The sequence below is a fragment of the Myodes glareolus genome, chromosome 24, assembly GCF_982192425.1.
Source record: "Myodes glareolus chromosome 24, mMyoGla1.1, whole genome shotgun sequence".
In the NCBI taxonomy this organism is placed as follows: Eukaryota; Metazoa; Chordata; class Mammalia; order Rodentia; family Cricetidae; genus Myodes; species Myodes glareolus.
Genome location: NC_142049.1, coordinates 46603008 through 46625752, shown reverse-complemented (window position 1 = coordinate 46625752; position 22745 = coordinate 46603008). Strand labels below are relative to the sequence as shown.

The following is a 22745-nucleotide window of genomic DNA, read 5'->3' as shown; positions in this document are numbered from 1 at the left end:
GCTGTTCTACAGAGCAATGGTAATATAAACCAATGGTACTGGTATAAAAACAGACAGATTGGTTAATGGAATCAAATCAAAGACCCAGAGGTAAATCTACACACCTATGAACATTTGATTTTTGACAAAGAAGTCAAATTTATACAATAGAAAAAAGAAAATATCTTCAATAAATAGTGCTGATCTAACTGGATGTGAGCATGTCGAAGAATGCAAATAGATCCACATCTATCACCCTGCACAAAACTCAAGTTCAGATTGATCAAAGACCTCAATGTAAATTCATATGCACTGAACCTGATAGAAGAGAAAGTGGGAAATAGCGTTGACATTGACACAGGAGACCGCTTTCTCAGTATAACACCAGTAGCACAGACAGTGAGGGCAACAATTAATAAATGGGACCTCATGAAACTGAGAAGCTTCTGTAAGGCAAAGGATGCCATCATTAGGACCAAATGTCAGTCTACAGAGTAGGAAGAGATCTTCACTAGCCCCACATCAGACAGAGGGCAGATATCCAAAATATCTAATGAACTTAATAAACTAGACATTAACAAACCAAATAATCCAATTAAAAATTGGGTTACAGATCTAAACAGAGAATTCTCAACAGAACAATATCAAATGGCCTAGAAGCACTTTAAAAATGTTCATTATCTTTAACCATCAGAGAAATATAAATCAAAACGACTCTGAGATTCCATCTTACATCTATTAGAATGGCCAAGATCTAAAAAACAAGTGACAGCTCATGGTGGAGAGGATGTGGAACAAGGGGAGCACTCCTCCATTGCTGGCGGGACTGCAAACTTATACAGCCACTTTGGAAATCAATATGGTTGCTTCTCAGAAAATTGGAAATTGATCTACCTCAAGACCCAGCTATACCACTCCTAGAGATATACCCAAAGAATGCTCAATCATACCACAAGGACTCTTGCTCAACTTTGTTCACAGCATCTTTTTTCATAATAACCAGAACTTGGAAACAAATGAGATATCTCTCAGCTGAAGAACAGATAAAAAAAAGTGCTACATTTACACAATGGAGTATTACTTAGCTGTTAACAACGACATCATGAAATTTGCAGGCAAATGGATGGAACTAGCATCGATCATTCAAAGTGAGGTAACCCAGACCCAGAAAGACAAATATGGTATGTACTCACTTATAAGTGGATATTAACCGTAAAGTAAATGATGACCATGTTACAATTACAGACCTAGAGAAGTTAAGTAACAAGGAGGGGATGCACTAATCTCGCTGTGAAGGGGAAATAGAACAGACATTGCTACTGGATGGGGGTTCCGAGTGGGGATGAGAACCGGAGGGATCATGTGGGGAGAGGATGGGGGGAGAGAGTACTAGGAGAGACAACTGGAATGGGGGGGCATCTCTGTGACAAGCTAGAAATCCAGTGTAATGGAAACTCCCAGGAATCTATGAGGGTGACCCTAGCTAAGACCCCTAGCAAAGGAGATATAGAGTCTGAACTGGCCATCTCCAGTAACCAGGCAAAACTTCCAGTGGAGCTGTTTGGACAGCATCCCAGCCTCAAACTCCTTGACCTACAATTTGTCCTGTTTACAAGATGTACTGGAGTAAAGGTGATGCAGAAATTGTGGGAGTGACCAACCGATGACTTGTCCAGCTGGAGACCCACACCATTAGAGGGAGCCTATCCCTGACACTACATGGAGGGCCAGTACCCAGAGGCCAGACAACTCAGAGACCCAGTATAGAACCAAACATGACTGGCAAAAAAAAGAAAAGTCAATGAAATGATTCTTAATGATATTCTGCTATACTCATAGTTTGCTGCCTAGCCAGTAGTGATCAGAGAGGATTCGTCCAGGTACTGATTGGAGCAAATGCAGATATCTACAGCCAAACATTAGGTGGAACTCAGGGAATCCTATAGAAGAGGGGGAGGAAGAATTGTAGGAGTCAGAGGAGTCAAAGATACAAGAAAAACCACAGAATCAACTAAATTGGGCTCCTTGGGGCTCACAAAGACTGAACAGACAACAAACCAGGGAGGCTGCATGACTGGTGTGTAGCTTGTTCTTTCCGTGAGACTCCTAACAGTGGGAGCAGGGGCTGCCTCTGATTCTGTTGCCTGCTTTGGGACCCTTTCCTCCCGACGTCCAGCCTTAATAGGAGAGGAGGTGCCTAGTCTTGCTGCAACTTGATCTGCCATGGCTGGTTGATAACCACCATGGTCTGCCCTTTTCTGAAGAGAAACTGAGGAGGAGTGCATGGGGGTGGAGAGAAGGAACTTGGGAGGGACTGGGCGGAGGGGTGGGGACTGCGGTCGGGATGTAAAAAAAGCTAAAAATTTAAAATAGGTATATTTCATAGGATTATAAAGATAAAAGAGATGAAAGTAGTTCTGCTTAGTGTAGGTGTTTAGTAATTTGGGTGTGTATTATACATGTAAAATTGCCACTGGGATGGGGAATTTTTTTCCAGGGTGTCTGTTAGATACCCAAATTCATGGATGCTTAAGTCTCATCTATAAAATAGCATTGTATTTGAATAAAACTTGTGCGTGTATATATATATACGTGAATATTTCACATATATTGTGAACATATGTATGTATGTATGTATGTATGTATGCATGCATGCATGTGTATCATCACAAAGACAGAGAAACTGGATTTAGGCTAGCTTTTCACTAGCTATCAAGGAGACTTTGGGTCGGTCATGTAACCAACCACCTTGCTTTCTTTATGGGAAAGATCAGTACCGGCCCTGAGTTCCCTCTGCAACCTCGTGCCAAAGACACTTGAAAAATTCCCAAGCACTCTCCTAAGTTTAAGTTTTTCACAGTATCTCTGGACCAAATCCGGTGCGGGGCTTGTGCTACTCTGTTCCCATGGGGATCCCTCTGATCTCCGTACATCCATCTGGGCCATGCTGGGAGGATTTACTTTCGGGAATCCCAAATCCACGCACTACGGGCTCATTCGGATCATCTTGGTTATGACTCCCACTGAGACACCACGGAGTCTGCTCACCCAGGTACGTGCGCATTGGGTGAGACCCCACCCTCACCCCACCAGAGCAGCTGGCGGGGCGGGATGGGGCGGGGCCCAGCGGCAGGTGGGGGCGGGGCGGGACGGGGCGGGGCGGGCCATGCAGGAGGCCTGGGAGCTGCGAGGAACAGAGGCGCGGGAGGCGCGTGGAGCCCGGACCGAGCCCGTGCGCGCGCCGCCATGCCCTTGGCCTTCTGCGGCACCGAGAACCACTCGGCCGCCTACCGGGTGGACCAGGGAGTCCTCAACAACGGCTGCTTTGTGGACGCGCTCAACGTGGTCCCGCACGTCTTCCTGCTCTTCATCACCTTCCCCATCCTCTTCATCGGTGAGCGCGCCGCGGCGGAAGGAGGGAGGGCGCGCGGGGGAAGGGCGCGCGGCCCGGGGTTGGAGCGCGGCCCCGGCGGTCCGGCACCCGCTCGCCAGTCTCCCTAGGTCCTCTGCTCTGCGTCTCCGCTCTTGTACCCTTCCCCCATCCCTGAACCCGCGCCGAACACAACGGGCACTCACGACTCAAGGGGTCCCCAAGTTTTGTCACCGCAGGGCTTGACCAGGGATGAGGCCCCTCACGAGCGGGGAAGGTCGTGAGGGGTTCGACCACACCCTGAGTGGTGCAGCGTCGGGAGCCGGGTAACCCCTTCTCCAGGCCCGTACTGTCACCGCCAAAGCGGGACTCTGACCGGAGCGCAGGCTGCCCCAGGGGAGGTTGGTGGTGAAGGCCCGCGAGCCCCGCGAGCCCCGCTCTGTCCCGGCGTGACTGGACCGTGTGCAGAAGCGTCTCCTGGGCCTGGGATCTAGTGCATGCTGGACGAGGAGATAGACTTGAGGTGCCGGTACCCCACTACCCCACAAAGCCCGAGTCTTCGGAGTGCAACTTCCCCAGGACCTTGGATCAGCTTGGATGGGATTTAGCAACCCCTTCGACTTCCAGCGCACTTGCCAGAAAGTGGTCTACAAAGTTGGGCGCCCCAGTCAGGACAATCCTCTTCACTCTGGTCCCCTCCTCTCCCAAGACCTTGATTCCCCCAGGCCAATCAGCTCTCTTCATAGAGGGTGTTGACGCATTCCTCAAATGTTCCTTTACTTTAATTAAGAGAAACAACAAATCTTAAAAATCCTTTGAGGTGGCCATCAAACCGATTAGTAAGAAGTTGCTGAACTGGGCTACACTGGCAATCTCAGTTCTTGGGAGGTGGAGGCAGGAGGATCAGGGAATTTAAGGCCATCCTCAGCTACATAGAAAGTTCAAGGTTAGTGTGGGCAACATTAGACCCTGTCTCAAAAATAAAAAGCTGCTGCAGAAGGAATTTGCTAGTTACTGATAAAGATAAATGCTTAGCTAGAAATAGAATACGTGCCTATATGTGTATCAGAAATGAAGCAGAATGGATGACCCCTGTCACACAAGGGGTCCGTGTGCTACCTGTTTAGGACCATGCTGTGGGTCCAGACTTTGTCTTTAGACATTTAGTTCATATGCTCGGCCATGCGGAAGTAAGATTTGAATATACTCTCCCTATCCCCACGGTGGTCCTCCTCCAGGTGGCCTTCCTACCTTCTGCATCTCTCTCTGCAGGATGGGGCAGCCAGAGCTCCAAGGTGCACATCCACCACAGCACCTGGCTCCACTTCCCAGGGCACAACCTACGTTGGATCCTAACCTTCATTTTGCTCTTTGTCCTTGTGTGTGAGATCGCTGAGGGTATCCTGTCTGATGGGTAAGTGAGTGACTGAGGAGTGAGTGGATCTGCTCTAGGGAACTTCTGGGAAAGCACAGACCCTCTCTGTGCCTGCTCACATGCCTTACACAAATCAGTACCATGGCTATTAGATCCCATAACCCTTCATCTTACGTGACCTGTGCCAAGCCCTAGACAGACACGAAATGCAGTCAGGAGGATAAAAGGAATTGCAGATTTCTGTACCAGCCCCCTTAAAACCGTTCCAGAGCTTGTCAAAGTGCCCCCAGCTGCTGTGGATAATGTCTGGTCTCTTCCTCAAGTGATTGAAGTGGCTAAGAGGACAGTTCAGCTTGTCACTTGTTCTTACTGAAGCCGTTTCCTTGGTCCTCATTTGTTTGTAAGAATCAGCCCCTGGATCTCCGGGCACTCATGTTTGTCACCATACAGTCCCACCGACCCCTGTAGAAGTCCTCACTTCTACAGATCAGAATGTGTGTTCAAGTCTCAGTTTGCAAAGCTGTCAGGAAGATTCCATGGGTGTCTGGTGACATCTTCGGTGTTGGTCCTCTTTGTATTCACAGTGCAGGGCACACCAAAGCTCTGCTCACTTTTATTGTATTCCAGAAAGATCCATAAAATGATACCACAAGGACATGGTCTGGGGGGAGAGGAGAAGGCAGTGTTAGACGGGTTCCATGGTGGAGGGGGCTTTGGAGCTGAGCCCAGGACAGTGACAAGTGTTCTGATAGACAGAGGAAGGAGTTGAGACGCGGAGAGACTATGACCCAGGAGGAAGAGGGACAAAGTGCAGGTGGACCGGGCCTATGCACAATCTTGATTTGAGACCCAGAGGAGAGCTTGTTGTGTGGAGATGGCCTGGGCGCGAGGCTAGCTGTCGGGGCAGGAGGCGTGGAGGAGGCTGAAGCAGATGACCTGTTGAAGGGAGCCATGGGACTGAGGCTGAAAATCAGATCTAGGGCTCAAGAGAAAGCGTTTGGAGGACAGACTGCCTATCTTGAGTTGGATTTAACTTTTAGTTTCAAGCCCAGTAGAGATGCCCTCGGCACAGCACTCCTGAGTGAGAGGCCACAGACGTGTTGGTGAAGCCAGAGGCAGGCCAGGTCAGATAGGTGAGGGTTGACTGCATTGGGAGATGCAGTGTGTGCTCAGAAAGCCACATAGGGGGATGTGGAGCAGCCATCTTTAAGACAGAATGGAGGAGTCAGGGAGCTTCAGAGACAGTTTCAGGTGATCTCACAGATATGGTGGACATTGGGCTGGAGCATTTGAAGTCCAGCTCATCTGAGCTGTAATTAGACAGTGCTCAACCCTGCAGCTGCCCCCGGGGAGTGGTATTTCTGTCCTGTCACCTCCTGCTCCTTAGTATCTAGGCATCCAGGTGTTGGCACTAATGTCTTGCTTCGCCTCCATAAGGCATTGGGTCCTACTGCTGACCAAAGCCTTCCAGACCAACAAGACTACCATAAAGCATGCTTATGCTTAGTAGCCAGGGACCAGTCAGTACCCCCTCCTCAGGACCCTTCCAAAGTTTCACTGAGTACCTAGGAAAGGTACTTGTGAGCCCTTGTGCCAGGAATACTCCTAGGTTAGAATTGACTGACAGGAAAATACTCCACTGAAGAGAAGGAGCCCAGACCTCCTGCTGACCCTGCTCAGTGCCAGCTGTGGGAATTGACGTCACTCAGCCTTCCTGTACCTTGCGGTTTCTACCTGTGAAACAAGAACTGGAGCCCTCACTTGCCTCTTCGAGGAGGGAGAAATGGGAAATTGCACAGGGTCCAGCCTTAGAGCTTGGAGCAGAGGATGCATGCCCAGGACACGGGCACTGGAAGGAAGTAGCCCAGACACCCACTCTCACCATCTCTCACTCTCCACCCTGTGGAGTTGTACCTGTACGCCAGGCCCACCGAGTGTGTCTCCTCCAAGGCACAATGCGTCTCCAGCAGGACACTGGCTCCTGGTCATTGGGGAAGTCTTCCCTGAGTCAACAAGTGTGAGGAAGGAGCATGAGGAGCCAGATGGGTGAGGTCACGGACCTGCTCTGTGGATTTCCGTTTCCACACTGCTCGGTGGCTTGTGAAGCCGGAGCTGGGTAAGACAACAGTCTTTAGCTGGGATCTGACTTAGGCTCAGCCACATTTAGTGACTGAATCTGTAGTGATGCCACCTCCTCAGGGGCTTGAGCCTGTGAATTCATTCAGAGCAGCCAAAGCTTGCAGGGTGATGAGAGGGCGGGGATGAGGCGAGTGCTTTCCCAAATTGCCCTACACCCGACAGACATAAAGAAAACTTGTGCCTAATTTCTTTGCTATTTCTTTCTGAATCACTCAGAATAGCATTTAAGATTGATTATAACTGATACTGTGGCGTAATTGTTCCAATCCCAGTTAATATTAAATTCATTCCAGTATTATTTCTAGCACAGAGGGAAGAGTTCTGAAGCCCCCTCTCCCAGGCAGTGTTTGCCCCTTTGTATCTCCTCTATTAGCAAGACATTTTACTGTGAATATCAAGGCTGAAAGGACATCAGTAGCAGTCCCACATAACAAGAAATTAGCAGACTGCCTTTTCTGGTTGATTTTACAGTTTGGTAGACTTCAGGGACTCAGCCTTTCCCCACTGTTCTGCAGGTCAGCCACCCCTTCCTCATGAGCACAAAGTGGCTGCCCTGTTGCAAATATCCTGTAAGAAGGAAGGAGCAAACTTGGAAAACCGTGTTCCATCCGTGCCTCTTCCTTACAGGAAGGTCATGCTCTACAAATTTGACTTTAGCACTTCAGTGGCCAGAACCGCACGACCTCCCTCAGACTAACCCCTGGAAAAGGGGTATAGAATTAGTAGCCCACTTTAGCTGGTCCTCATATAACTCTTAGGGGCTGGATAATTTGCGATTCTTTGTCGAACAACAAGGGGAGGATGCTTTTGTCAAACAGCTCATGATGGTTCCATGCCTGCACTTGGACTTCCCCAGAGTCCCCAGACGTCTGGCATGGTGCTCTATTCCATATGGCACGAGTCCTCTGCTGAGCAAATATTTGTCCCTTCAAAGCGCAGCCTGGTTCCACACCTGGGGTGCTTCCCCTAGTTGCCCGCCCCCTTCTTTGCCATCCCTCGGCCTTCAGGCCACCCATTTGGAGTAGCCCTTCTGTGGATTGTTGAGTCAGATAGCAGCTCTGGTCTTTGCTTACCTTCTCCAGGGTAAGGGCACTTGGCCTGCTGGATCCAGCAAAACGATAAGAAAGGACATTACTGAGGCAGGAGACTGAAATGGACTCTCTGGGAATAGAGAGGGTTTCCAGCACTGCTGGTGTAGAAACAACAGTTTGGGCGGTGCTAGAGAGGTTGCTGGCCCTGCTGCCTGGGCCTTTAGTGCTGGACAGGACTAGGTCTGTGGTTTGCTGTCTGTAGGAAGAGCATGGTCAGGAGAGCTACGGCAACCCTCTGCACTTCTTGGCTGAAACTAAGGTCTGGGAGGAGACCCTGGTTCCGAATGTAGATTGTCACCATGCCTGCTTCCTGCCAGCACTGAGGCCTTTGTGGTCAAAGCAGGAGGGTACTATGTAGTAGTCTTGGACATATGACTTAGCCAATCTGTGACTCAGTTCCCTTGTTTATAGAATAGGGTGGCTGGGTGCCTACATCATGGGCGCTTCATTAAACAATTTACTACTCACTGGGTACTTAGTATCATGTTTGGCATGGGGCATATACTGAGAAACATGGACCACCGTCAGCACCGTTAGTACAGTGCCTGCAGACCTTGTCAGTGCGTACCTGTGCCACTCACGTTAAACGGGCTGTTACTGAGTGAACTGGGACACACGGGGTGTTTGGGATATAGGCTGGGATACAGAACTACCAACATATGGTCATCCAGGCCATGGTTATCTGAGGCCCTACTGTGTGCTGAGCAGTAATCATAAACCCTGTGCTGCTCTACTGGGTGCTGGCCTCATCCACATGCTCTCTGATTTTCTCTTTCTTCTCCCATCCCAGGGTGACAGAATCCCGCCACCTCCACTTGTACATGCCTGCTGGGATGGCGTTCATGGCCGCCATCACATCTGTGGTCTACTATCATAACATCGAGACCTCCAACTTCCCCAAGCTTTTGATTGGTAAGGATGGGGAAGGCCTTCCAGCCAGCATTCACTGCGCACTTACTCCAGGCACCAACCTAGGCTGGGAGTCAGAAGGAAAGAGGTCTCTGCCTCCACAGAGCAGAGGTCTGGAGGAGGAGACAGAGAGGCGAAGATAGTGAATCAGCCAAGGAATGGGTGCTGAGGATGCGCTGGAGACAAGCAAGTTGGGTGCAGGGAGGAGGGCGCTGGGTGTGGTTATCTGTACAGGGTGGTCAGGGAAGCTCCAAGCAGAGTCGGCCGGCAGAGGTCTTCTGATCTGAACGTGCCTGGCAGTGAGGGCAACATGGCCAAGCCCAGTGAGCAGGGCCACCAGTGGAAATCTGGAACTGACTCCCAGGGAAAAGGTCACTGAGATGGCCCCAGGGTAGGAGGTAGGGGCAAGGTGTGGATGGGGATTTCGGGCTTGTGGGATTTGAGATGTCATTGGACCATCAACTCCAGGGTCAAGTGTGCAGTTAAGTAAATGAGCCGTGTGTTTGTGGAGGGCAGGGAGATGTGTTCAGCAGATGTGGGTTTATGGATGGCACCTAATGCCTGAGCCTGGATGAGGTCTCATGGGGAGCGGAGAAAGGCCTGAGGCTGGCTGACTCTTAGACACTCAGGAAGGAGTAAAGGTTTGTAGCTTCTGACACGGATGACTGACTGGGGTTCCAGGCAGATACAGCAGCCATGCTGCCTGCCCTTCAAGGAGTGTGCCGCCTGGGATGGGCTCTGTGCCCATGGCTTCCATGATCTGTCTCACTGATGTCCACAGTAGCTCAGTTGGAGCTGTAGCTCCACAGTGTCGCATACAGATAAGAACTAGAAAGGTTTAAAACAACACCAGCAACCACTCATTGAACATTTCCCACATGTCAGACTCTGTACTATGCATCTTAATCCCTGTGGCAGCCCTATCAGGTGGGTCCCATTATGAGTTTCCTTCCACAGAGCAGAAGCCTACGCTCAGGGGTTCAGTGACTTGGTCTAGTCTACCCAGCTACTGAGGGTGCCTCACGAAAATCAAACAACTGAGCAGGCTTCTAGCCGCTTCTAAGGGTCCTCAAAGCTGTAAGTGTGGATCTGCTACTGTGTAGCCTACAAACACTTGCAGTTACAGTCTACGGCCAGGCTGTGCCTCTGGTGGTCCGTCAGCAAGTCACGGATGTTCAAGAGTCACGGCGTGTAACAGACACTAGAATCTGAGCTCTCTGTGCTCTGTTAGGGACGTGGCTGTCTTGTCTTGATGCAGGCGACATTTTCTAATATCTATGCACAGGCCTGCCTTCCCATGTTAGGTGTGATGCTCCATCAGGATCCTCCAGCTGTGGCCCTGCCCCAGGACCCCATGTGAATGAATTATTAGCACCCAGAAGGCAGAGGTTAGCTCCAAGTTCAGAGAGCAGTCCCCAAGAGAATCCTCCCCCTATAATGAATCACCAGGGTCAGATTAAGCAGAATCTTGCAAACACTGTCGGCTCCCGAACGCCAGCCTCCTCACTTTCCAACAAGTACATGGTTCTGTCTTGCAAGTGCAAATCATCACTATGGGTGGGTCCGTGCTTCCCAAGAAACCGATGACTTCTCCCATTTCCCAGGCTCCCCTGGTTGGAATTTTGCCCCCTGGAGTTGCCCCAGAAATTCTAGATCAGGTGAAAGCGGGTGCTGAGTTATAGGGATAAAGAGGACAGTTCATGGAAAAACCATCCCCCTTCGAAGGCCCACATCTGGTCACAGACCTGGAGTCCCACAAGAAGGTAAATCACAATACGGCTGAAACTATCCCATACAGTGTGATTCTGGGGCCCCAGAGGACACCAAAGAAAGACAAGAACAGAGAACTGGAACTCCCAGAAAAGAGGGAAGGGCTCCAGGCAGAGCTGAGAATGTGCGTAAAGGCCCTGAGGAGCAGAGAACACAAAGGGGTCTGAGAAAGAGTGGCTGGAGTAGGGGGGGCAGGGAGGAGACCATCGGCAGTGCAGGCCTCCTACAGGTCCTGGTCCTCTCTCGGGAGCAATGCACAGTTGTTTGCCTTTTGTCTTGGTTGTTGTTGTTATTGTGGTTGTTGTATTCTTGTTCGTTCATCTTATTTTTGTGACAAGGTCTCCCTGTGCAGCCCCGACTGACCTCGGACAAGGTTCTCTTGCCTCTTTTTGGGTTTTGTGTGTGTTGTGTGTGTTCTTATGTATGTAACATAGTGTTGACCATGTTAGCTATTGCGTGTGCATTGCTGTGGAACACTTACACAGCCATGCAGCCATCACCCCTGTCCATCTCTAGGACTTTCCCACACCAAAGCGCTAAACTCATTAAACATTAACACCTTACCTCTCCCTTCCCTAGCCCATGGACCTAGCACTCCACTTTCTGGTTTTATTAAGGACGTTTTATCCTTTTGTAATGTTTTAGTTAGGGTTTTTATTACTGTGAAGAGACACAATGACCACAGTAACTCTTACAAAGGAAAACATTTAGTTGGGGCTGGCTCACAGCTTCAGAGGTTTCATCCTTGATCATCGTGGCTGGAAGCGTGGTGGCATGCAGGCAGACGTGATGCTGCAGAGGTGTCTGGGAGTTCTCCATCCAGATCGGCAGACAGCAGGAAGAGAGTGTGTGGCACACTCGGCCAGGCTTGAGCTCCTGAGACCTCAAAGCCCACTCCCAGTGACGTATTTCCTTCAAGGCCACACCTACCCCAGCAAAGCTACACCTGCTACTAGTGCCACACTTATGAGCCTATGGGAGCCAATTTCCTTCAAACCACCACAGTAACTTCATTTAGGATAATTATTCAGTGTCCCCTGTCCATGTTGTAGCATGTGTCAGAATTTCCTTCCTCTGGGACTGAGTAACATTCCATTATCTGGCTATGGCACATCTTGCTGTCCTTTCGTCTGTTGGTGGACATTTGGGTTCTCCACTACTAACACCACCGTTACTGTTATTGTTACTATTGTGGGGGTCTCTTTGCTTGGTTCTTTTCATTTTTGTTTTGTTTTAGTTGTTTGTTGGGTTTTTTTGAGACAGGATATCATGTTGACCAGGTTAGTTTCAGATTCACTATGTAGCCAAGGATAACTCTGAACCCCTGACCCACCTCCCAAGTAATAGGGTTGCAGATATGGGCCACACTCCTGACTTTGAGTATTCTGAACATCAGTTGTGGCCGTGGGTGCAGTGAGGGCTTCTGAACATGACCTCGTGTATGGTTCTGTGAAGGCCAGAGTGGAGTAGAGGGAGAACAGTGTCAAAGTTCCCAGGGAAGTAAAGAGAGAATGTGGTGGGGCCTTGAGGGTGGAGAGCAGTGGATGGGTTCAGAATATGCAGGTGTACTACTCAGAAAATGACGGCGTGAGGGGCGTGGCACTGAGGAGAAAAATGGAGAGAAGAGTCGTAGTGTCTAGAGCCTAGAACTCTCCACCTCCCACTCACGCCTATGGCCAAGCTCCCGCTGCTCTCAGCCCAACACCAAGAAGCTGGTGGGTGCGTCTGTGTCCAGTGACAGGTTCTCCTGTGGGAGAATTCTCTCTGGGCTCAGCCTGGCTCCACCATTAATTTCCTCTGTGCCCTGGCAGAGGACACTCGGGCTCTTTGAACCTTGGTTTGCCATCCGGGTAGGAACGCTAAGTCCTCCTTGGCTAAATCACAGACTTGTTATAGAATCCTAGGGATCAGACACACAGGCACAGCTCAAGTCTCTGCCCCAGCAGGTGGCCCTCTCATCTGGGCAAAAGATATCCAACACATTGAAATAACCCAGGCCAGGGATGGCCCCCAGCTGTGGGTCCCCGTGGTCTGGAGACTAGCACACGTGAGGGGCCATCACCACATCCCCAGGGGCCTTTCCCTCTCTCCTTCTGCCCACACTCAGACCTGGTCACATGATGAGGCCTGGTGTCTTGACCTGCTTCTCAGCCCACAACCAGGTCAAACAGAGTTTATCTTTTTCCCAAAGGAAGGCCTGATGACTCAGGTGTAGGTGAGACCGCAAGCCTCCTTCACTCACGGTGGCTTGGTTTGTAATATGTCTAGGGACAAGGGGTGCTGGAGCTGCCCGAATCAAACCCGCTCAGGGACCACTTACCTAGCTGTGCTGGGGTTTGTTTGGTTTGCTCTCACACGTTAACAGTGACAAGTTGGCAGTTGATGGGGAAGGGTGAAGATTTAGGGCAGAATTCATCCAGGGCTTCTGAAGCAGATCACCCCAAATCTGAAATCCAGCTCTCATGAAAATGTCAACAGCTAATGCCCAAAGAGAAGCCATGTTACATGCCAGGCTCCCTGTACTAAACGATTTCTACACACAGTTTCTAACCACCTTTGGGTAGTGCTGTCACTGCCCCGTTGATGGATGAGAAAATTCAGGTCTCAGAGGGTTACATTGCCACATGTATTCGACCATTTGACATTGCAGTGTGATATTGCCAATCTAAAAAAGTCTACACTTGGAGACTCTGCAGTGACAAAATCCATAGTGTTTTAGGTAAGTTTCTGACTTTGTGTTGGGCTGCATTCATGGCTACAGGTTGAACGCACTTGGTGCTCTGTGGTTTACTCGAGACCATCAGGGGTCATGTGTAAATCTGGGTGAGTCTGGCCGCAGGGCTCCACCTCTGATCACTGAACCGCACTGTTCTGTGGTGCTAACAGTCACTCTTTCTGTGTCCCCCATAGCCCCAGGCCTCCAGGGAACATTACTGGGGTGCTGTGGGTTCCAGACTGAGGACAGGGACTGGTCCTTCACCTCCTGCCCATCACAAGCTGACAGTGAACGTACATGATTCATCTCTGTGGGCCTCATTGCCGTTATCTAAAACCAGGCTGGATTGAAAGATCCTTCCGATGCTCCCATATTAGGAATTCCACCTGAAGTCACCGTAGACTGGCGAACCCAGCTCTGCTGCTTAATGCCGCAGTGACCTTGCATGGGTTACCCAGCATGGGTTAACCAGTCCCCTTGACTGGTTGAGACGAGGATGACAAGCCACTTCCCTCTCAGTGTTGTGGTAACGTTTAAACACATGAGAAAATGTGCTTGAACTGCTTACCTGGCACAGTGCCTGCAACTTAGAACTTAGCTGACTTTGGGAAGCTACTTCTTCATCCTCATTGTTATACGCCTGACCTATTGGACTTAGATACAGTGTTCTGTAATAAGTGTTATAATATCCATTCTGAATCTCCAAGCAATACTAGATCCAGTTGTGGTGACTCATACTTGTAATCACAGCACTTAGAAAGTAGAAGTCAGAAAATTGGAAGTTCAGGGTCTTTCTCAGACACATAAGAGATCTGTCTCAAAAGTCAGCCCATTGGTTGGTTATCAGAAGGGTGCTGTGACAGTCATGCATGCACACCCCCTTATTAAAAATGGGCTTGAACACCCTGTGCCTCCTGCACATGTGTTCTCTCTTCCCACATGCTTGCATGCTTGTAGAGGCCCACAATCCCGTGCTCACCCTCTCCTCTGTCCCCTCAGCTCTGCTCATCTATTGGACCTTGGCCTTCATCACGAAGACCATCAAGTTTGTCAAGTTCTATGACCATGCCATCGGCTTCTCTCAGCTACGCTTCTGCCTCACGGGGCTTCTGGTGATTCTGTATGGAATGTTGCTGCTTGTGGAGGTCAACGTCATCAGGGTGAGGGTAAGCAGGGAAGTGGGAAGTGTGGTTCTGATCCCAGGTGTGCTTTGCATGTGGGTGGGCACTGCCAAGAGACCTCGATGACTTTACTGCCCTGGACAGGGCACTGAAACCATAGGTAGATTTCAGGGGAGCCATTCCTCCAGAGCCCAGCCTTCCACCCTATGTACCCAGAGAAAGAAGATGGGTTGACTCCCGTAGAGAAGAGGAAGCATAAGGGGCTGCTTTTCTCTGCTTCTTTTTTTGAGGGGAGGGGATAGGGATTCAGTGGAGCACTCACAAGTGAGCAGATAGGGATTTAGTGGAGCATTCACGAGTGAGCAGAGGCCACTGCTCATGTGCCTTTTATGTTCTGTTTTGTTTTGTTGGTTTTTTTGAGACAAGGTTTCACTATGTAGCCCAGGATACCGTCAAACTTTCTTTCCTCTTGCCTCAGCCTCCCAAGAGCTTGTGTCCTTTGCTTTGTCTTCCTCTTTCTTCTCTACCTTAGAGTAGTACCTTCTCCTTGCCCTGGTCCCATCCCCCACTCTCCCAGGTAACTCAAACTAACAGCTTACTTACTTCCCCTATTATTTTTTATTAATAGGACATCATCTACATCTATCTAAACAAATATCTCCTTAGTGGTTTCCCTAAATACAAATAAGTAACTATGTTTATTCCTTCAATATGTGTTTCATGAAAGTGAATCATATTATATACGGTGTCACGCTCTTCTCACCAGTATTTCTTAGAGCTCCCTCCAAGCTTCCTGAAATGCAAGTCCAGTCTCTTAGTGGCTGCATGACATTCCACTGTATATAGATGAGCCGTAATTGGTGCAGCCATCGTTCTGTGGGCGGGCGTTCACTTCTCTCCTGAGTTCTTGACTTCACAGATAATGTATTGAACATGCTTTCCTATCCATGTATTGCTACTCTGTCCTGTGGAAGAGACACCAAGGAAGGGAGCTGCTTACACAGAGGGCATCTGCATGCATTTTAAAGTGAAGCCAGTATTATTGATTGCTGCCATAAAGGTGTGAGCTAACCACAGCGAGTGAGACAATCCTTTGCCTGACTTCCAGCCCCTCCTGGTGGTGTGGCCCTTTCTCACTTGCATCCTCTGCTGATGCAAAAAGAGTTTTGAATTTGCCTGTCAGGCTCTTCCGCTTTTAGCTCGTGGTCCCCAGGAGAGCTAACCTCCGTACATTCCTTCCCTGATCCTCACAGAGACTGGGATGCACACCTCACTCCCTTTAATAATGTGTTAGACAGTGTTTGCTAGCATGTGCAGGAGGCAGGATCTGAGCCAGGTGCACATGACTTCAGGCTCTACAAGCTCAGCAGGTGTCAGTTACTCTTGTTGTTCTCTGACAGAATAGCTAATAAACGCACCTTGGGGAAGTGAGGGTTTACTGTGGCTCGCTGTTTAAGGGTAGAGGCACTGGCAGGAAAGGCATGGTGGGCAAGAGCGGGAAGCCCCTGGTCACACTGCATCCACAGTTAGGTGGCAGGGAGAGGTAAGTGTTGACTGGTGTCTAGCTCATCTCTCTCTCTCTCTCTCCCTCTTTCTAAGAGAACTTTAAATTTATATTAAACATTATTTAAATTAGCCAGGCATAGTGGCACACATCTTTAATCCCAGCACTTAGGAGGCAAAGGCAGAGGCAGGCAGATCTCTGTGAATTCCAGGTCTACCTAGTGAGTTACAGGCTACCCAGAGCTACATAGTGAGACTCTTTCTCAAGGAAATGTGTTTTAGTTCCATTCATGCATGTGTGTCTGGGAATGACGGGGCGAGGGGCATTGTGTACATGAGTGCAGGTGTCTGGGTGAGACCATTGCACACCTTGGAGCTGAGGTCATAAACACTATGAGCCACCCAATTGTGTGCTTAGAACCAAAACGGAGCCCTCTGCAGGAGCTGCTCTTAACAACCGACTCCTCTCTCTAGCTGCTGCTGTCTCCCCTTTATTCGGTTGGGAGCACCAGTCCTGGAATGATGCTGCCCACATGTAAGGTGGATTTGCCTCCTCAGTTAACCCAGTGTGAATGTGCCCTGCAGACATGCCCAGAGGCCTGTCTCCTAGGAGATGTGACAGTCAACATTAACCTTCACCCTGTACAAAACACAGTGGTGACCCCCATTCTTCCCTAGCTCACTCAAACCCAGCCTCAGTGAACAGCCGCAAAGCACAGATTCCCAGGAGGCCCTTTTCCTGGAGGCCATAAAGGGCCACATGTCTTGTGGGTCAAGTGCAAACCATTACACTTAGATCCTTGCTGGGTGGTGGGGAAGGGGAGGAGTTGCACTGGCCGATCCTTCAACCCTGCCCTACACCCGTATGCCCCACAGAGGTACATCTTCTTCAAGACTCCAAGAGAGGTAAAACCCCCTGAAGACCTGCAAGACCTGGGCGTGCGCTTTCTGCAGCCCTTTGTTAACTTACTGTCAAAGGGGACCTACTGGTGGATGAATGCCTTCATCAAGACAGCCCACAAGAAGCCCATCGACCTGCGGGCCATTGGCAAGCTGCCCATTGCCATGAGAGCCCTCACCAACTACCAGCGACTCTGCGTGGCCTTTGATGCTCAGGCGGTCAGTGGGTCCAGTCACACCACCCATTGCCTGCCTTCCCATGGAGTCACAGCCAGAGATTTGGAGGGCAGTAGGCCAAACTCCTGGGGAGGGAAAGAGGCGGCTCTCCCTCAGTAGCATGGGAGAATTCTTGGATCAAATATTCATAGAAAGGTCAGAGTTGGAATGGCCCTTACAGTTTAGACCAGCATGTCCAAAACACTCATTGTCAAAATGGGGAAATTGAGGCTTGGTAAGGGATATGGCTTTATACGACTCCTCCAGCCCATGTGCTCTTCATTTTGAAGTACGGTGGCTGCAGTGATGGGGGTTTCCACCCAGTGTGGGGGGTAAGATGTTGGCATGGTCTCTATGGAGAAGGCCAGTTCCTGTAAGTAATGAGGAAACTGACACCCTGAGAACCTCCATGCCCCACCCATAGCTCCGGACTCCCAGTACAGTGTTCCTTCACTGTGTCTGCCTGATACTCAGGGCAGTATTGAAACAGGGTAATGAGTGAACATAGGTGCCAGTCCATCAAGATGGTGCTGTGCTCATCACATGACCCCCTCCCGGCCCTGTGACTTCATATACCTCAGGCCCCAATTTCCCCATCTGACCTGCGCTGTCATACATTCACTGATACCATGATTTTCTACTGAAGTCTGCCTGTTCACAGACAGCATAGGCGCAGGGTTTTCCCAGGCAACAGGATCTAGGGGTGATGGGATGAGGGGCTCTCCATGGCTGAACTCTCACCGACTCTGATCTGACTGTGGGACTCTCTCGGCAGCGGAAGGATACACAGAGCCCACAGAGTGCCCGGGCCATCTGGAGAGCTCTCTGCCATGCCTTTGGGAGACGCCTGGTCCTTAGCAGCACATTCCGCATCCTGGCTGACCTTCTGGGCTTCGCCGGGCCACTCTGCATCTTTGGGATTGTGGACCACCTGGGGAAGGAGAACCATGTCTTCCAGCCCAAGGTGGGCCATCCTTGGGGCAGGGCCAGACACCCTCTAGAAGGTTTGTCCACAACTGTCTTGTGCAGGTATGCGTGTGAGCTATGTTAGCTGTGGCTGACTGGGTTGGGGTGCCTTCAGGAGCATCCACTTCTGTGTCCAGTCAGCCGAAATGCTGAGAAGAGAGTCTGTGTGGGGCCTGACTGTCAGCCTGCTGCCTTTAGCTTAGAATCCTAGCTCTTGATGTTCTGTAGGGGCATCTAGGATGGCTGCTGATGGAGGAGAAACCATGCCAGTCCCATTGGGCAGCCCCACTTCCTGCTCACGTTCCACTGCCCCAGTTCTGTTAACATAAGACTTTCCTCTCTTTGTTTCTCCCTCTTTCTTGGTTTTTTGGAGACACATTTTATCGAGCCTAGGCTGATCTTAAACTCTCTATGCAGTGGGACTCCTCTTGAACCCCTGACCCTTCTTCCTCTGCACCTCCTAAAATGCTTGAGTTTGAAGGTGTGCACCGCCCTGCCTAGCCTATAGCTTTTTACCTATCCAAGGTACTTGAAACCCAGTAGACTACTTAGTGGTCTTTTCAGCTCAGAAGGAGCCACCACTGAAATGTTTTGGACAAGGCTATACATATGTGTGTTTTATGTGTGTGTGTGTGTGTGTGTGTACTATTATATTATATTAAAAACATATGAGCAGAAGGGACCTATTAAGGCGCCCAGGGGACCAACAAAAGCAAGAAAAGGAGCAGATGGGATGAATATGAGCAAATTACTATGATGTATGATAATGTTGCAATGAAACCCATTTTTTTGTATCAATTTGAAAACTAATGTTAAAAAGGGTCGAAGGGTCAGCAGTTAAGAGTGTTGGTTGCTTTTCAGAGGACCTGAGTTTGTTTCCCAGTATGCATGTTCGCTAGCTCACAACCACCTGTAACTCCAGGAGCACCTGCATACATGCGTGCACACACACACACACACACACACACACACACACACACATACACACACATACACACACAGACAGAATAACTCTGAAAGGAGTGTCAGAAGCCGCTTCTAGGAGTGTTTTTTCTCCATTTGGGGCAACATTGCCCACAGGGGCTGAAGGCCCTTGATTCTCTGCAGCCTCCTGGGTGACGATGGCCGCAGTGAGAAACTTAGTCCCCAGTGAGATGCTGCCTTGTAAAATCCCAGTGACAAGTCTATTATAACATTGCAAATATACACAGGCCCAGTGCTACTGAGAGTAATTAGGGCTCCTGATAGCTGGTGGTGCCCTGTATGTAATGTTTATTTGTCCCTGAGCACTGACCTTGCAGACAGCTGTTAATCCTCTGGAGATTTACAAAGTTTTCTCCAAACATAATTAGTCAGCAGAGTACTTCTGAGTTCGAAATCCCAGACAGGCCAAATCTGCGGATCTGACTTGCCCAGAATATGTTTATTGATCCTAACATTTGTTGGCACTAGGCAGGGCGGTGGGGTCATGGAGAATTATGATCAATATCATTAACACCAGTGCCCACCTAGTGATCCATCTAGGACACATACCTGGCTATGGGCATTTTCCATTTTCTTGTTTAATCCCTAAAGGAACACTTTGGGATGGGTCATGGGGGATGGGCAAAAGATATATCGAGATATAATTTTCATGACATATAATTCATGGGATAGACACTCTTATTCCCATTTGCAGATGAGAACCGTGGCACTGAGCCAGGTTAAGTCACTTTCCCCAGGGTGTCTCAGCCAGTTTCTAACTGCCTGAGAATCTGAACCCTGCTGTCTTGCTCTGTAGTCTGGACTCTAAAGCCACGACACCAAGATGATTATTACTATCAAACTGTCACTGTGGCTCCAAGGATTGTGAAATCCAATGATGGAGAAATCTAAATAAAATCTCTATAGCTATATATGACTTTGAGGGGAAGCATAAGCAGCCTTGCTACATAGTAAGACTCTGTCGTGTCTCACTGCCCCAAGAGAAAGGTAATTGAATAGGATCTCAAAAGAGAAATTGTATTAGCCAGGTAGGGACTTTTGGAGAGTTTTTTTTTCTGTTTGTTTCTTTTGCTTATCTAGCTTTTGATACTTTTGAGGGCCTTTTATGGGTATAAATTTTTTCCTTTTTTATTACAGTGTGTGTGTGTGTGTGTGTGTGTGTGTGTGTGTGTGTGTACACATGTACATGCATACACCATGTCATGCATGTGGAGGGCAGAGGACAACCTACTGTATCAGTTCTCTTTCTACCACATGAGTTTTCTGAGCCATCTCCCTGGCCTCTTTTTCTGGCCTTTGGAGCCTCTGGCTTTTACCAGGAGAGAGCGGGAGGTTATTTCTCTGCCTCCAGCAGTGGCATCTCCAGCTATAGACAACCCCAGAATCCTCCACCTTCTCTGCTCTGCATGTTAGGGGAAAATAGCCCAGGCCAGAGCCCCCATTGGCTTGGCTGACCATCTTCCTGTGTTTCCCCACTCTTGGGGAACGTCTTCTAAGGAGAAAGCGCCCCACAGAGATGGTGGGAGCAGCCCTGAGAAGGTTGTGCCTGAACCTGCCTCCCTGTCTCAGCCCTTGGGCTGGCTAGGGTTTATTGCCTTCTTGATGGAGTGCACTTATCGGCACACAGATTCCTGGGACAGATGGCTCTGCCTCAGTGGCAGCAGGTATTATCAGATTTAATACTTGTTCCCTGCTGCCCAAATGCAATCAGCAAATTTCCGACATAGAAACGAGAGTTGAGAGTAAACACAGCCCTAGCCTCTGGAACACTCTCCAGCTCTCCAGCCCAAGGTTGCCTCCTGCAGCTTAATTCTCTCTTGGGCATCAGAGCCCAGGAAATGTTAGAAGAGCTCTTTCCGTGCAGACGTTTGTTCTCTCGCCTTCCTCGCAGCTCGGTGCAAAACCAGCGTTGCTGGGGTCGTTAGGTGTGGGGACAAGGGGGAAGCCAGTCATAGGGCTTCAGCCGGGCACGTCCAGCCTGCTCCAGTCCGCAGAGTTGGCACCGACCGTTGACGCTGTCAGCAGCTGTCTGTCCCCGCTTCCCTTCTAGGACACACACTTGTCAAGGAACAGACTGCCTTGGCATCCCGAAGGATAAGCAGTGTTGATTTGCTCTTTAGACTGAAACCCACAGAACCCCCTTGGAAATACCTGGTCCCACTACCATCTCTTCCCAGAGAAATCTGGGCTCTACCCAGGATCTAATTCTTTCCAGCCCTACTCTCTTGCCCAACCCCCTCTCCAATCTGTCACCAGCCAGGGATGCCACTGACTTGGCAGGAGGGTGATGGAATTGAATTCATAAAGAATGACTGGTATCTGAACCAGCCAGCACCACTCTGGGCTATCAGTGGGGCCTGAAAAAGAGCAGCCCGAGGTTGGGTCCAAGGCCAGAGCTTTGACCCTTCTAAGCGGCGGTGGGAGGAATATGCAGACTGGTTATGTGTGTTTCAAACAAATTCAGCAAAAAAGGAAAAAAAAAAGTGAAATATCATCTTTCTTTCTCTCTCTCCCCCTCCTGCTCTTCCACTTCTCATTCTTACCCCTTTCTGTCCCCCTCCTTCCTCCCTGGGTGACCAGATTTGTCCCTCTCACTCTTGGTGACATAATGATCGTTAATGTCTTGCTGTTTCTGTGGTGTGGGGATGTTGGTGGTCTCCATGACAGTGTTCACATAGTGCCTGTGGTGGCCATTCTCCTGTCATTGGCTCCTCAGCTTTGTGTCTCCTCCTCCAGGAAGTCCTGGATTCAAGCCACAGCACCATGTACGCACACACACATGTACACACACACCACTACACACATACATACATACATACATACAGACAGACACACACTATACACACAGAAATTGACACAGACACACAAACACCACACACTACATACACACACAGACAGATAAGTAAACAGATGCATACACACATATAGAGACAGACATAGGCAGACAGACTGATAGATACACAACACTACATATACACATACACACACACAGACAGACAAACAGATGTACACACACACATGCAGAGACAGACATACAGACAAACATAGACACACTGTGGGAAATGGTTCTTCAATGAAGAATGAAGACATGACCACATGCAGTCAGTAATCAGAGGCAGAAGGACCACGGGTCCAGGGCCAGCCTGGACAGTCACTGGCACTGAGTGTGGAGGCTCACATACTAATTGCTTATGCTCTGAATGCCATTTGCACATGGTCTTGGGACTCTGCTGTAGAACCCTCACCCACTGTTTTACAGATGAGGAAATTGAGGCTCAGAGAGGTTAAGGGGCTTCTTTAAAGACACCACGGCTGAGAGCCGATGAGTCAGGTTTTAAACTCGGGGTCAGCTGGTGGAGGTGTCCATGTGACAGATGCGAGTGGGCAGATGGACAAGAGTGCTGCCCAGGGGATCTGAGATAGTCTTATAGCTTTTACCCAGGTCCTCTTAGACGACCACCTTTTAACCCTGCTAAAACAGGAAGAGCCCAGGGACCCTCTAAGCTCCAGGGGACAGGGACAGGGCCTTTGAGGCCATGCCCTGGTGAGGCAGTGTCAGGCCCGCCCACCCTGGAATCAGTCCTCTGTGCATCCAGTGGCCTCCATTGCAGGCCTCTGCTCTCGGATGAAAACAGGGAGCATGGAAAACCTAGGTACTGATTCATAAACGAATTATCTTAGGGCCGGAGAGAGGGCTCCATGAGTG

At 49.6% G+C, this 22745-nt stretch overlaps 1 protein-coding gene across 3 annotated transcripts in view; it reads left to right on the top strand.

The window, feature by feature from the left end:
* Window positions 1-3176: 3176 nt before the first annotated feature.
* The window catches only part of Abcc8 (ATP binding cassette subfamily C member 8), a 73951-nt gene continuing 54382 nt past the window's right edge, over window positions 3177-22745 (top strand). For 2 of the 3 annotated variants that reach the window (XM_085682762.2, XM_085682761.2), the window contains exons 1-6: window positions 3178-3373; window positions 4622-4763; window positions 8745-8866; window positions 14349-14515; window positions 16850-17092; window positions 17865-18053. In XM_085682762.2, coding sequence (XP_085538888.1) covers window positions 3226-3373; window positions 4622-4763; window positions 8745-8866; window positions 14349-14515; window positions 16850-17092; window positions 17865-18053 — 1011 coding nt within the window. In that variant the 5' untranslated portion in view covers window positions 3178-3225. Of the gene's footprint in view, window positions 3374-4621; window positions 4764-8744; window positions 8867-14348; window positions 14516-16849; window positions 17093-17864; window positions 18054-22745 lie in introns of all 3 variants that reach the window. The other variant, XM_087901512.1, reaches the window with a different exon arrangement.